The following is a 14,802-nucleotide window of genomic DNA, read 5'->3' on the forward strand; positions in this document are numbered from 1 at the left end:
AAGCTTTCTAAGCACATAGACCTTTTGTGTAATTAAAGTATAATTATACCTATAATGACAATTTCCTTATGGCTAGTACAGGCTGTCCAGATGTGCAACTCCAAGTGCTTCTCTTGGGCTTCATAGGTCTGAAGAGCTGAAACTGAAGATATTTTGAATTTCACTCCCCTTACTGCAACAGCCAGTCATATACCCTTTCCTTTCTGGAATACTTCACTCCATCAGTAGGTATTTAATGGATTTGTTATGTAAAATGCTACTTCATGTGGCACAATGTCATTTTTCACGTTTCTCTGGGAGCATCCATTTGACAGCTTTCCAGGGCATAAGATGCAGGCCTAGGTCCTGTATCACTGCTCCCCGTTCCCAAAACACAACACCCTGTTTGCAGTCCCGGCTTAGCTGGCAACAACATCTGCCCCAAGCTGGAGCCTTAGGAAATTCTCCATCCTTCATCTGCTCCCACCTTCGCCAGGCACAGCCGTCTGCAGCAAGGCAGGGGCTGGCTAAAGCTGTCTTTCGTGGCTAACGAAGAAGGGGAGCAAGCAGAAAGGATAAGAAAAACCAGCCCACGAACTGCTGCTAAAAAAAGGCAGATGGCACCGCTACCCGGATTGCCACACTCGCTGCGCTGCCTCGCACCTCCACGGGCCGGGCCGGGCCGGGCCGCCCCTCAGCCCTTACCTAACGCGGCAGGGCCGGCCGGGCGCCTTATGTAAGGGCAGAGGCGGGGCCGGCACAGCTGCGGGGGCGGCGGCGGCGGCAGCGCCATGTCCTGGTACCGCAACACCGTGTGGTTCGTCAAGGGGCTGCGGGAGTACACGAGGTACGGGCGGCGGCCGCCCGCGGCTTGGGAGGCGGCGTGGGGCGGGCGCAGCGCCCGGGCCGGGGCGTTCCTCACTCTCCGCGGGCGCTCACCCGCGGCGAGGCCGCGTTTCTTGGGTATTTTTATGGATGGCTGCCCGCCCCCGCCCAGGCGGGCGGATCCCAGCCCCGCTCGGTGAGGGCCGCCCCTCGAGGGTCGAAGTCGGGGCTGGGTGACTCGGGGCGGCCAAACGCCGCCGCCAGTTGTCGTTTTCATTGCGAAACATTGGAACAGATTGCGCAGGGAAGTGATGGAGACACCACCCCTGGCAGTGTTAAAAAAACGCCTGAACACGGCAGCTGAGGACGTGGGTGTACGTGGTGGTGGTGGTGCTGGGTTGATGGTTGGACTTGACGATCTTAAAGACTTCTTTCCAACCTTGATGATTCTATGATACGTTGCTGATCGCGGTATTCATGGCCTGTCCCATGGGTACAGAGAGTAAACAGGGTAATTGCTGGATGCTGAGCTGTGAGGGGAAAGTGTTTTTCAACCCATAGGTGTGTTTATTTTGGAAGAGCTCTCTTCTAGTTTCTCACAGGTGTCTCTTGATTTGTTCAGAGGTGGTTACGAGTCTGCTTCCAAGCACTTCAACCCAGCTGATGTGGAGGTGGATGTGGCTGGAAGATCCTTCCTGGTCACTGGTGCTAACAGTGGCATTGGCAAGGCCACGGCCAAGGAGATAGCGAGGAGAGGTGAGCGGGGCTGCCTTGGAGCTCCCAGGGGGCTTATGGAGAAGATGGAAGGAAGCGGGTTTGGCCTTCCAGCACTTACGCACAAACACAAATCCCTGGGATGCAGGGGACTATCACAAGGCTCTTAGTGGGGTTAGAGGTTTAAGCACAATCAGTGCCGTGAAAACTGGGATAAGGAAACCAAATTAGCAGAGAGGATGTGCAAATTGTTTTTCAAGTGCATGTTTACCAAAACTATCCATGTTATAGTGGCGTCTAAGGATGTTGGTGGTGGATCAGTATTTGAGGCTAATTTGGTGCGAGTAGCTGCCTGGCTGAATTTGAACCAAGGTATCTGCAGATGTATCATACGACGAAAGAAAACAATTGTCTTTACAAAAATGAGATGGGAGAGCATAAGAAAAATGTGGCTGTTCTTGATCTTAATGATAATACCCTGGAGTTTGTGCCCTTTGACTGATTACATGTAATTATTTTTTTATGTTCTCTGTACGCAAGGACATGGTAAGAACTGGGCCTAGCTGCTGCTGAAGGATAAACCTAATCCCTTACAGAGTTGACAAAATAATTCCTGTTGTGCAAGAGTGACAGGAGTTCTGGCACATAGAGTGAAAGGGAGGAGCTTGTGGCTCTTTTCGCTTTGTTGCTTAGGTTTCGTAACTGTCTTAGGAAGGAAAGTGGCGACTCAGTTAAATGAAACTAATTCAAAACTGTAAGCATCAAAGAGTCTTTGGGTTAAAGATCTACATCAGTGCCAGCATGTGATTGATTTCAGGTTCCCACAACTGCTATTGTACATAATCACTTTATGTAAGTATTGCTTTGTCAGGTGACTGTTTTGCTCACAAATGGATATCTCTACCAGGTTTTGCAAGCTGGAAAGCTGGCTGGATCTGTATGGGATTTGGTCACTTGTGTTTAGCAGTACAACCTTGGGCTCAGACTGCATGTCTGATATGTTGTATTGACATTGGTGTTCATATGAAGTTAAAACGCCTTCCTGATCCCATCCTCGAATATCTCATTTTGAAACTCAGTGTTAGCTGTTGGGGCTCAGGCTGCCAGTTGAATCTCTTCAAGTATGACAAGAAAATAAGGAATTCTGACTCAACAGAAGAATAATGAAGCTTGTGTTGGCTTTACCTTCAAGCACTTGGATATTTCTAACTAATGATGATCTTGCTGACAATTTCTGTAGTCTGAGTTCAGCTTTTCTCCAAATTAGTGTCTTCTAGATATTTGGATTTGGGCTTTCCTGTATGTCTTGTGAACTGCACTTCCAGCTTGATACAGTCTTCTCCCAACTACTCTGACTATTCCCATGTGTTAAGTTCAAATAGTTTGAATCTTTACCAAAGAAAACACATTTAAATTCCTAGTGTATTCCTTTCCTAGTGTATCGGTCACACCTAAACTTCCCCCCTGTCTTGGTGCTCAGTGGAAAAGCCTCTCCTGTAGAAAGGTTTCATTATCAGACCCCAGACTGGGCTGTGCAGTGTGTGACTGTATCATCCTGAGGTGGAATTGGTGTTTTGCAGTTGGGTTCTGGGCACTAAAAGTGTGACCCAACACAGTTGTTGTTTCTATTATGGATTAATTATGTTTCCATTAGGGATTAATTGCTTGAGCTTTCTAGAGGTGGACTGCTAGCAATCCCTAAAACACCTTTACAAACAGGCAAAAGTAAAGAGTATAGGTATTCCTATGATTGAAATTTACACGTGACTTGTAAGAATCAGAGCATATGAAGTGTCAGAAAAAAAAATTGCTTAGCTGTACTTTAGTCTTGTGTTTGAAGGCTTTCTTTAATATGGCTAAGTGATGAGATTGTGTTAAGTTTCCAGGTCTCTGAGAAGAGCTTTGCCTTGTGTCTTCCTTTCATGGAAAAGTTGGTTGGAAGAGACCTCCAGAGGTCACCTTGTCCAGCATCTCACTTGAAGCAGGACTGTTGGCAACAGTGGATCAAACCAGTTATTGCTGTCTCTTGCTGCTTGATACCCACAAGGATGCAAATTATGTGTCTTCTTGAGAAAGCCTGGTCTATTGAGAAGAAAACTTCAGAAAATTATTTTTCTGATGAAAAATAATTCAGATGACCTGAGCTTCCCAAGCTGCAATTGAGGCCGTAGTTCTTGTCATATATCCCACTGCTGAGAATTCTGGTATCTGAATACCAGAAGCTTTTATTTCCTTTTCACAGAGCAATTCTAGTCACTTGTGTTGTTCAAACCCTTTACTGAAGTTCCTAAGGCATATATACCAAAAAAACCATCTATGATACAGATGCTTTGGCTTCAATTTCGCATTTAGCTCTGGTATTTCACCCACTAAACATGATGTACAGACTTGTCAGAACTAGTTTGAGCACACTACTGATAGTGCAGTGGCCTTTTCCGTACATGTAGCCTTGCGTGATGACCCTGCCTGCCTTCACAGGAACCAGAGCCAAGCAGAAATATTCCAGCTTTTTTCTTATATCCAGTATCTCACCTAATTAAAATGCTGATGTCTCTCCCAAATGCAGTTAGCAATTAATTTTCAAATGCTTTTCTCCTCGCAATCCACCAGGTGGCACGGTTCATCTGGTTTGCCGAAATAAGGAACGGGCTGAAGTTGCCAAGGAGGAAATAGTGTCAGAAACGGGCAATCAGGTGAGTTGTTTTTTAGTCTTTTGTTTACTCTTAGAAAGGTTGTTAATATTAAAGACCCCAGAGGCCTTGAAATACTCTTCCAACGTCTTGCTGTTGTGCTTTTAATAGTATTTTCATACAGACATGGAAACATCTAGCAGTTTATAATTCAAATGATTTGAGGTGATTAACTTCAAACCATTTGAATCACCCAACTTCATTAGGTGATATATTCTGTGATTAGTAACATCATCAGCAGCATGCTGTTTTATGTAATGTTTGTTGTTGATTTGCTTTTTGATGTCCTACTTACTATTCCTAACTACATGGCTGAGGCTTTTAAAAGTTAATGCATTGCAACACTCTTGCAACAACATTTATGAGTCTACAGCATTGGAGCTGAAGGTTTTATGTGTCTGAATAACACACTCTTGATTTGCTAAGGGTGGCTGCTCTGTGAAGTCCTGTTTGTGGTCCTAATCCTGTGCTCTGCATGCCTTTTCATCTCCTTTTCTTGTAATGCCTCTTCGTTCCCTCTGTTGCACATTCTTTTTGTTTCCGTATAGATCACTCTACAGTACACCCCTGTGTCTGTCACTGTTGCTTTTGTTAATTGTTCAGGGGGGTGTGCTTACAGAGAAGTTCACTAGTTGTTATCTTTCTGTCTTGGTGCCCTGGTTTTGACTGGGATAGAGTTAATTTCTTTTCTAGCAGTTCCAGTGGTGCAATGCTTTGGATTTGTGACCCAACCGGTGTTGACAACCCATGTTTTAGTTACTGGTGAACAGTGCTCACACAGCATCAAAGCCTATTCTCGTTCTCACACTGCCCCACCAAGTGAGCAGGCTGGGGTGCACAAGAAGATGGGACAGGTCACACTGGGACAGCTCAGCTGGCCAAAGGGACACCCCACACCATATGACATCTTGCTCAGCAGTAGAAGCTGGGAGGAGGGAGGAGTAAAAGGGCCATTCACGTAAATGGTGTTTGACTTTTCAAATCACTGGTGCATGGGATGAAGTTCTCCTTTCCTTGGGATTGCTTCCTGCCTGACAATGCGAAGTAGTGAATTAATTCCTTATTTTACTTTGTTTGCACACTCAGTTTCTGCATCACTTGTTAATGTCTTTATCTCAGCCAGCAAGTTTTGCCTGTGTTGTCCTTGTGATTTATCTCCCCATTCCCACTGGGAGTGGAGTGTGTGGAGTAAATAGGGTTGTATGGGGCTGAACTACCTATCAGGGTTAACACACAGCACTTGGATGGAAACTTGTCTTCATTTTAAATAATGACTTGTCTCTTGTACACAGTATTTTGATTCCAGTAATAGTTTTTAATGTGGATCAAAAATTCTGAAGACTTTTTTATGGTTAGAGATGTCATATTGACTAAATTTCTGCTCTTTAATTTCAGCTCCCTAGTGTGACACAACCAGCATTACTCTTCAGTTCTTTAATGGAAGTGAATTAGATCAGTCCTAGTAGAAATAAATACTTTCCAGCTGTCTATAGCTGTACAATCCCACGGCTGTAGTAAGGCTGGTGATTAACTGTGTTACCTCCTTCTCCAACTGCAGTCAGGCTGCCTGGGGAGAGAGGTGAGTTTGACCTCTGAAGGTTCCTTCATATTGTTTTCTGTCATCTGGTAAAAAAAAAAAAAAATGAGGCAAATAATATTCTTCCTCTAAAAGCAGCATAATGACTGCATTCCCACTTTTTGGTAGGCTGCAGACCTGTAATTTCTGTAGTCATGAGAGAGTGTGAGGGCACTGCAGGACTTGTTTGTGACCCTGGGTACAGGGCACTTGGGCAGAGAGCAGCTCGCAGTGCAGAGTTAGATGAGCTGTACAAGAGGCCCTGTGGGACACGTGGCTGCACTGGGAAGAGCACTTTAATAAGGAGCCCACAAGAACATCCTTCTTTATGAGTGCTCATTCAGAAGCAATCCAGAGAGATAATAAAATGCTTTATCTGCAACTTGACAAGCTGTATCCAGACTGAACTTGCTCTTCCTGATAATTTGGATGGAGATCCTGTTATAGTATACACCGAAGACTTTTTTCAGCTTTCACAGTATATGCTGGAGTGCATATACTGTGAAATGGAGTTATCTGGCAGTCCCCTGCCCCTAGATCTGGGAATGGGAAAGTTCTCCTAATCTGTTAAAATAGATCAAGTCACAGAGATTAGGTTTACTTTGAAAATGCCTTTGCTACCATTGAGGACTTTTATAGGGAACAGGCCTGAACATCCCTTTCCTGAGTCATTGTGACCGTCTTCAGCAGACAAGTGTTGATTTAGATCTTTTTAGATATCTGAAATCGCTTGTAATACTGAACATCTGCCCAGAAGACTTTACCTCTTCTGTACCAGTAGATAATGGTATTAGTTTTAAAAGTAGAAAGTTTTAAAGAGGTATCCAGCTTGAACCAGCAGAGCAGTATCAAGTTTTTGGTCAGAAATGATTCACAAAATGGATATGGTTGGAAGGGACCACAGTGGGTCATCTGGTCCAGTCTCCTTGATCAAGCAGGATCATCCTAGAGCACATTATTACAGTGAGAAAATTCTGATCCAAGCTCAGCTAAGGAGCTGAAAACAAATGGCTAGAGAGAAAGTCATGTGCTTTTTATCTTCAGGGAAGCAGAATTACAGGCAGGGAATAATGCCATATCATTTCTTCAGCTTTTTCACTTTTCTCATTTGCTTGTATAATGAGTATTTAAAGAAACAACTTGGAAAGAGAGGAGGCCCTTTAATGATTATTTGTTTTGCAAGAGAACACATCCTCTGCATAATTATTTTAAAATCTTTTTCTGGCATACGTCAGAAGACTATCTGTGGTGTGTCTTTGAGACGAAGTGCTGTCTAGGAGAAGAGTAGGAGTTGATGTGCCTTTGTATGCTGGTGAATGCCACTGTGCTTGTACTATGGAGAATGCAAATCTGCAAAAAGCAAAAGAATTGTCTGTAGCAAACAGCAAAAGGTTTTTGATGTTTCAGAGGGAGGAATTACTTCTAGCTTTACTGGTTTAGAAAATGATAATTTTGCTCTATGTCAAACCTTTTTTTTTTTTTTCCCTCTTTCTATTGTGTCCACAATGCTGGCCATAGTATTGCAAAACATTGCAACAGTGTTGTGACATGGAGTGACTATCAAGGGTTTAGCAATTAATGCAGCAGTTAGCATGCAAGGGCACCCAGCACTCTGAGACAACTGGAGTGGGTGCAGTGATGCTCCTGAAAGCATTCTTAACCACCCTGGCTGGAGCAACTGTGCCTGACACATGGGGCACTAGCTCAGAGAGAGCTCCAGAGGGATAATGTGGCAGATGTTGAGTTGCAGGGAGTGACTGGTACTTTTCCCTGAGCCTGGGGCAGCATGTGATGGTGGCTTCATCTGTTGGGTTCTGCTGTCCTCAGGGTGCTGAGCTGCCAGGTGATAAAACAGCAGGAGATGAGCAAGCTGCAGAACCACAGGGAGTAGAAACAGGAGATTGACAGGGTCTCTACAGAGAGTAGAAGAGCACACTGCATGGAAGGAGGGACAGCTGGAAGCTGCATTTGAATAAGTTGTGTATAGAGACTTCTAAGATGGGAAGGAATAAAAGCTTGTGAATGCTGGCAACAGAAGGCAGCTCCTTCTCTGCCTGCAGATGTGCATTTACAGGATAGGTATAGTGCCATGGTAACAGATGAGGAAGAGCAGGCTCTGTCAGGGGAGGTGTTGGAGACAGATGATCCTGAACAGTTGTTGACAGTGGGAGGAAGTCGTGGGTGATGATGTCTGAAGGCTCCTTCCTGTGGGGGATGCAGGCAGCCGTCTGCAGTCTTGGCTTGATGACTTGAGAGGTTTGTCACTTGCTGGGGACTCAGATGTAAGTATTGCAGTGGCTGATGAGTCTGATCTGGACCTTGGCCTGATGCCTCTTGTTGCCCAACCACATGGGTACCCATGACATTGTGCGGGACCTGGAGTTCATCAAGAGTGTTTCCAGAGAGTCAAGGGCATGAAAGCCCTAGTATTGGTCTCCTAAATCCATACAGTGAAAGGGAGGGGCTTGGGTAGGAGCATATATGCCCTGCAGGTCAACCCCTGAATGTTCAGCTGGTGTCACTTCGGCCTTAGCCTTTATGGCCTCTTGGACCTTCTCTGTTAAATGAGCTTTGCTGAGCAGCAATGACAAATTGGAGCAAGAGTGTCTTTGCCAACAGGTTTGGTAAGCTTGGTGAGGAGGCTTTAAAGTGGTTTCATTGGTTTGTAGTGACCAATGAGTAGAAGAGTAGTAGAGTTATGGGAACAGTGAGTATGTGGCTAGGGGGCAGCAAAATGGAGGAAGCTCTCACAGTTTTCATGAGAAAGCAGCATGTCTGGGATCCCATTTCAAATGCCTGTTCATGAGTACACGTGGCATAGGAAGCAGGAGTCCATGCATGACTGCAGAGCTGTGGTCTCAGTGGGATTTGACAGAAATAGTTGACATGACTAGAGTGCTGGAGGGGATGTATGCCCCTGCTTGTTGTACACGTTTTGGCTGGAGTAGGGTTAATTTTCCTCACAGTGGCTGGTTTGGGTCTGTGTTTCGGATTTATGATGAACACAGGACTGATAATGCAGAAATGCTTTTGCAATTGCTGAACAGGGCTTACATAGAGCCAAAGCCTTTTCTACTTTTTGTACTGCTTCACTGGAGAACAAGTTGGGGTTGTATGGGAGGTTGTGAGGAGACACAGCCAGGACAGGTTGACTAACTGACCAAAGGGTATTTCAGACCATATGACATCATCATGCTGAGTATATGAAGCTGGGGGAAAGAAAAAGGAACGGGGAGATGTTTGGGGTGGTGGCTTCCCAAGTAACTATTATGTGTGATGGAGCCTTGCTCTCCTGGAGATGCCTGAACGCCTGCCCATGGGAGGCAGTCAGTTAATTCCTTGTAAAAAGCCTAAAGCACCTGGTATTCCCAGGCAGTTTCACATCCAAGTACTAACCAGGCCCAGCCCTGATTAGTTTCTGAGATCAGGCAAGATTGGGTGTTCTCAGGGTGGTATGCTCATAGGATTGGGAGTTTTTGCTTTTGTTTGTGGCTTTTGCTTTCCCTATTAATCTGTCTTTATCTCACCCCACAAGTTCTCTATCTGTTACCCTTCTGATTCTCTCCCTGATCCCTTGGTGAGATGACTCTGCCTGTGGACAAGCAGGGAGCAGTGATCTCCTTAACTTTGACAAGGCCTTTTATATGGTTTGCCATGATATCTTTGTAGCCATTATGGAGAGATGTGGTTTGAACTGGTAGATGAAAAGGTGGGTGGAAAACTGCCCAGAACATGTGGCTTCAAAAGTAACAATCAACAGTACAGAGCTGCTCTGTTAATGATTTTTACTGGCATTCCCCATGAGTCACTACAGGGGCAAAACCTGATGATATCTTAAAGAGCACAAGGTGACAGAATGAAGTGCAGCCTTTGTCTAGCTGGCTGGAAAGCAGATGGCAGAAAGGGACTGGGAGTGACAAGCTGTTGGTCTGTGAGCAGTGTCCTGGGGCAAGGGAGGCCAACCATACCCCAGGCTGTATGAACAGGAGTCTAGCCAGCAGGCTGAGTGGAGTGCATCTTCCTCTCTATTAAGCCTTTGCAAAACCACAACAGGAGTCCTGTGCATGGTGTTGGACTCCCCAGGATGAGGAAGTCGTCAATGTCCTGGAGTGAGTCCAGCAGAGGGTGACTAGGGAGATGGGATGTGTGATGTATGAAGTGACTCTGAGAAGACTGATTCTGCTCAGTGTTGAGAAGGCTGAGATGGGTCTTGCTGTATTCTACAGCCATGTGATGGGAATGTGTAGGGAAAGCACTACCATGCTTGGAGGTCTGCAGTGGGAAGAGAAAAGGCAGCTGACACAGATTGGATCAGGGGCAAAATTCTGAGTAGACAGTAGGAAAAATGTTTTCACCATGAGGGTGATCAAATGCTGGAGGCTCAGAGCAGGGGGCTCAGACAAGCTGGTGAATCTCCATGTTTGCCAAGCAGCCTCCAGAGGTCTCTTCCAGCCTAGATTATTCTCTAATGCTGTGACCTTGAACATTTCCTTGGAAAGTTCAGTCAAATAACTGAACTGCTAAATTGTTTAAACCAAAATTTTGCAAGCTTTGCAATATTTTTTTGGTCCTCTGCTATGCCTGACTGTCTGTCACATATATTTATCTGAGTAGGACTCTCTCTTAATAACTTTGGCATTAAAAATCTGTGTCTCAGAAGCAGCTGACTCAATGACTAAACACGTCTTAAGGACTAGAGTTAAATTTTGCAGTTGTGCATGTATTAATTGTGTTCTGGAGACAATATTTTTTTCATACTATTAAATACCTTTTCATCTAGACAGGCCTTAACAGGGTTTCTCTTCACTTTCTGTGTTGATTATGACTTAGTTTCTTTTCTTTCAGAATATCTTCTTGCACATTGTGGATATATCTAATCCCAAGGAAATATGGAACTTTGCTGAAAAATTCCGAAATGAACATAAATTAAATGTGTTGGTAAGTTTGTGTACTTTAATCACGTGTGTCTGTCTTGGGAGTGTGTATCCTATGTATTTGTCTGACAGGTCATGTAGATTTGGCAGTTTGGCCCACAGTTCTCTCCTTAATTTTTTCTAAATGTTTTTTTTTTTCCAGGAGTGTCCGTGGTTTGCTTGTTCTTGTCCCTTCTCAGTTAACACAGATGTGCTACAAAAAAAAGAGAAAAGCAGTAATTTTATAGCTGCATCTTTGGAGACACCATACATTTTCTCTTTGACCTTCATTGCTAATAACATTGTCCCTCTTAAAGCTAGACCTTCCGAATGATTAAACTTCTGCAGAAAGGCCAAAGACTAAAACAGAGGCAGGGAGAGAGGAAACATTTCATCGTCATGGTTGGCAAGGGGCTCAGTGCAGTTCCCCCTTTATTTAACAGTGAAAATTTGCTCGGGGGCTGTACTACAGCTGAGACACCTGGAGCAGCTCTTTTGGTGCTTACTAGATGAGGAACATCTGATAAAAACGTAGGAAATAACTTTTGAGGAATGGCAGTGAACACACAGGAGGGTGTGTAGGGGCAGATCTTTTTTGAGGAGGGAAAGAAAAGTCTGAGCTCCTTCTGGAAGGTAAGGCAGAGAAAGAAATGTGTCAGAGACTATGCTAGCTGCACACAGCTTGCAGTCATGTTTTATTGAACAAATAAAAGTTACAACGTGTAGCTTTGTTCTGCAGCGTCAGAAAACAACAAATTAACATAGACTGCTCATGTGTGGATTTCCTTGTAGATATTTGTGTAGATTGTTTTTGTTTAAAGGAGTTGTTTTACAGATCAACAATGCAGGATGTATGGTGAATACCAGAGAGTTAACTGAAGATGGACTTGAAAAAAACTTTGCAACAAACACTTTGGGTGAGTATTGAAGGTTTAATTCTGGAATGTGCCTATTTTGCCTACAGAAATGTGTTTTGATAGCTGGGTTTGTGAGGTATGTGCTCCATCTGAAAGGGGCATTGTGTGTGAACTGTGTGGCAGTGGTGTAAAAGGGACAAATGATGGGAAGCAAGTCAAGAGGGAAAGTGGAGGTATGGAAGAGCAGGGGAAAATGGTGACCCAAGTGGAAGGATTCCCCACAGAAGCTGTGGAGAAAAGGTGAGCAAACAGCCAGAGAGAATGCTGTCTGACACTGCTGATATCTGTAAGGCTGAAAGCTGCACCTCTTGCAAAGAGATACCTGGTGCTTCCATCAACCCAACAGTCCTGGAACTCTTTCCCCTCTGCCTCTGTGCAGGGTAAGTGGATGTCTCAAGAGACTGTCTTTAATATATTCAAAAGTAACACCTTAGGGAAAGACTGTGGTGCTTTGTTTCTGTGTTTCCTCCTGTTCATCAGTATCTGGAATGAGGAGGGGGGGAACCTAGTCTTTAAAGATAAGGCATTTATAGATCTAGTGTAACCTGGAAACCATTTTTGGTTTTTATTCTTAGCCTTTTTCCTCTGTTGGTTCCTTAAATCTTATTTATGTTTGAAAACTAAAATTTTAGGATAAATGTCTTGTGCTTCAGTGTTACTGTGCATACAGCTCATTTTTCTGCAAGTCTGAATACATTAAGCTGACTGTTAAATCAAGTATAAAGGCACAGATTCATTTGCTTCAGACTAAGCTTCTGCTAACATTCTTGTGTTTTCATGGTCAAAAAATTCAAAGAGAGTTTTATTTTGCCAACAAATTTCCCTTGGCTCCACAAGTACAAGAACTTCTACCTTGAGGGATCTGTTCACCTTAAATAAGTTTTTATTCTCTTGTGGTCTTTCACACAAAAACCCAGCAAAGTGCAAAGGTACAGTTCTTCCAGAGAGAAGCAAACACAACAGTCCAAATACAAAAGCTTTAGTTTAGTTTTTTTTTTGGTTTAGTTTTAGACATTGAGGATATTAAGTGCTGAGGAGCCATACTGGTGCATCACTTGAATTATATTTTATTGCACAGGTAGAAGCAGCAAATTCTGCTTTTCCAGCTGTAAATCAGCCTTCCTAGAGGTATACAGCTGCACAGAGAAAGCTGAATTATTGTTGTAGCAAACTAGGAAAATGCCTGTATTATCTTTTGTGGATGTTACTTATAGATCTCCCTTATTCATTCTTGTATCACTTGCTGCATGATTGTTTAAGAAGTGTAAGGAGGTAAATCATCCTCTGTTATCCAGCTTCTTCAGAGTTCAGACAAGGACGGGGTTGTTTGCTTAGACTGCTTCTCTCTAGACAAAAGTAAGAATTAAATTTTGAATCTTTTTAGAGCAGAGTGGGACTTGGTTGAGCTGGAAGAAGCTGGCAGTGCAACAGGAAGCTTCTGTGCTTGCAGGCCAGATGCACATGAAGGACCAAAACTACAAACCACAGTTTTTTTCTTCAAAGTCAGGGATAGGGTAATAAATCATAACATCAGGGGAAAGATGTGCGGAGAAAGACCTTCAGAGTAGATGCTGTGTTATTTCCCTAAGTACTAGGTGCCTTTGGGTGTGTTTTACTTGGGAGCAGTTATTTCTGTTTCAGTAACTAGCTGTGGTTATAGGTTCCCAGAGAAAAAACCTGGCTAAATTAGATATGGCTGGTGTATAGGTTGGCTGTAAACTCAAATGTGGTCTGAAAGGACAAACTAAGTTCCCCTCTCTGCCCCAATAATGCTAAAGCCTGAAGGGTGACATGGGCTCAAGGCCCTTGTTTGGAAAATGTGCAATTGCCCCTCACTTGACTTACAAGACAGAGTAATATCAATATCTTTTGCAGATCTTTACATTTAGGGTGTTCCTTCCATGTTCCTTTCACTTTTTTTTCCCTACCCTGGATCTCTGGTCTAGTAAAGGAGTGTGTAGGTTGGAACTGTTTAAAAATGCAGGACTGAAATATAACATGCTTTAAATGCACGACACAGTTTTTGAATTCTGTATTTGATATCTGATTAACATTTCTATAAGCTGTAAAGTTGCTCATTTAGGTGTCTGAAATGCTGTGGAACTTTTAAATCTAGTCTAGGAATGTTTTCCTCTCAACTGATCTGTTAGTCCATATTTGAGCATAATGGATGTCAGTGTTGAGTTCTAACTGATGATCTGACTTGGACATACGTGGGACGAAAGTGACTGCATAAGTCCTCCTGTATGAATATGTGCAAAAATAACAGCGGTTAGAATAGAAAGTAAAATTCCCTTAATTAAATAAAACCACCTGACTGGCTAATTGAGGATGGCAACTGAAACAAGAGGTGCATAGTCCTCTCTGGTGATGTCAGAATATGCAGGTGGATGAAGTTCATGAAAATGTAAAATACAGGTTGACAGTTAAGGCTTTGTATGGTTTGTTTAATATTGAAGTTCAAACTGTAAAGTGCTTTGAGCAGGTGGTGGCAGCTGCATCTGTGCCACCCTTACAATGAGTCTGAGGCACAAATGCTGCATGGCTCATTCTGGTTCTGTTGTGGCTGTCAAATGAAAACACCTTTCCTTTTTTCCCTGCCAGAGGCTCAAGAATTGTTGTCTGATTGCTGGAGCTCAGTGAGTGTAGAGAGCAGAATGGAACACTTAGACTGTAATGTGGGAGCACTGGCCAGGCATGAGTCTGAAATAGCACTTTGCTGATTGAAACACACTTTCAAATAAACCAAATGGAGTGACTTGCTTGGGGTAATGTGGGCAGATTTCCTGCAGACCTGCCAGTCCTGATGGGCAGACTTTTTTCTCTGTCCTCTAGTTTGTGTGATGTTGCCCTTATATTTCTTCTTGTGGGCTGACCATGTACTCAAGGTTGTACCCAGGAGCTGGGCAGCAACAAGCAATCATTTCTTCTGATGAGTCTTGCAGACTTCTGAGTCAAAACTTTTTTTAAATTTAATTTTATTTTACTTGTTTTGGTGTAACTCCCAGCAAAGACTATTAAAGCTGGTGGCATTCAGTCATTTTGGAAAAAAAACTTCAGCATTGATAAGCAAGTGGAGGCAAAAGAAGCATGTTCTTATTGAAGCACTAGACATTTAGCTGAAACAATGTTTTTTTCTCTATTTTATTGCCTGCCTCACTTTGCTTTTACTCAACATATCTTCCTGC

General features: G+C 43.5%; 1 protein-coding gene across 5 annotated transcripts in view; it reads left to right on the forward strand.

Moving 5' to 3' along the window:
• The first annotated feature begins 235 nt into the window (after positions 1 to 235).
• DHRS12 (dehydrogenase/reductase 12) overlaps positions 236 to 14,802 on the forward strand; it is a 41,323-nt gene continuing 26,756 nt past the window's right edge. For 3 of the 5 annotated variants that reach the window (XM_066176114.1, XM_066176113.1, XM_066176111.1), the window contains exons 1-5: positions 746 to 826; positions 1,427 to 1,560; positions 4,129 to 4,211; positions 10,630 to 10,722; positions 11,533 to 11,614. In XM_066176114.1, coding sequence (XP_066032211.1) covers positions 771 to 826; positions 1,427 to 1,560; positions 4,129 to 4,211; positions 10,630 to 10,722; positions 11,533 to 11,614 — 448 coding nt within the window. In that variant the 5' untranslated portion in view covers positions 746 to 770. Of the gene's footprint in view, positions 496 to 721; positions 827 to 1,426; positions 1,561 to 4,128; positions 4,212 to 10,629; positions 10,723 to 11,532; positions 11,615 to 14,802 lie in introns of those variants that run through there. The other 2 variants (XM_066176115.1, XM_066176110.1) reach the window with 2 other exon arrangements.

Source organism: Chamaea fasciata, unplaced genomic scaffold (genome assembly GCF_029207755.1).
Source record: "Chamaea fasciata isolate MVZ Bird 193981 ecotype frontalis unplaced genomic scaffold, bChaFas1.0.hap1 SCAF_2, whole genome shotgun sequence".
NCBI classification, from domain to species: domain Eukaryota; kingdom Metazoa; phylum Chordata; class Aves; order Passeriformes; family Sylviidae; genus Chamaea; species Chamaea fasciata.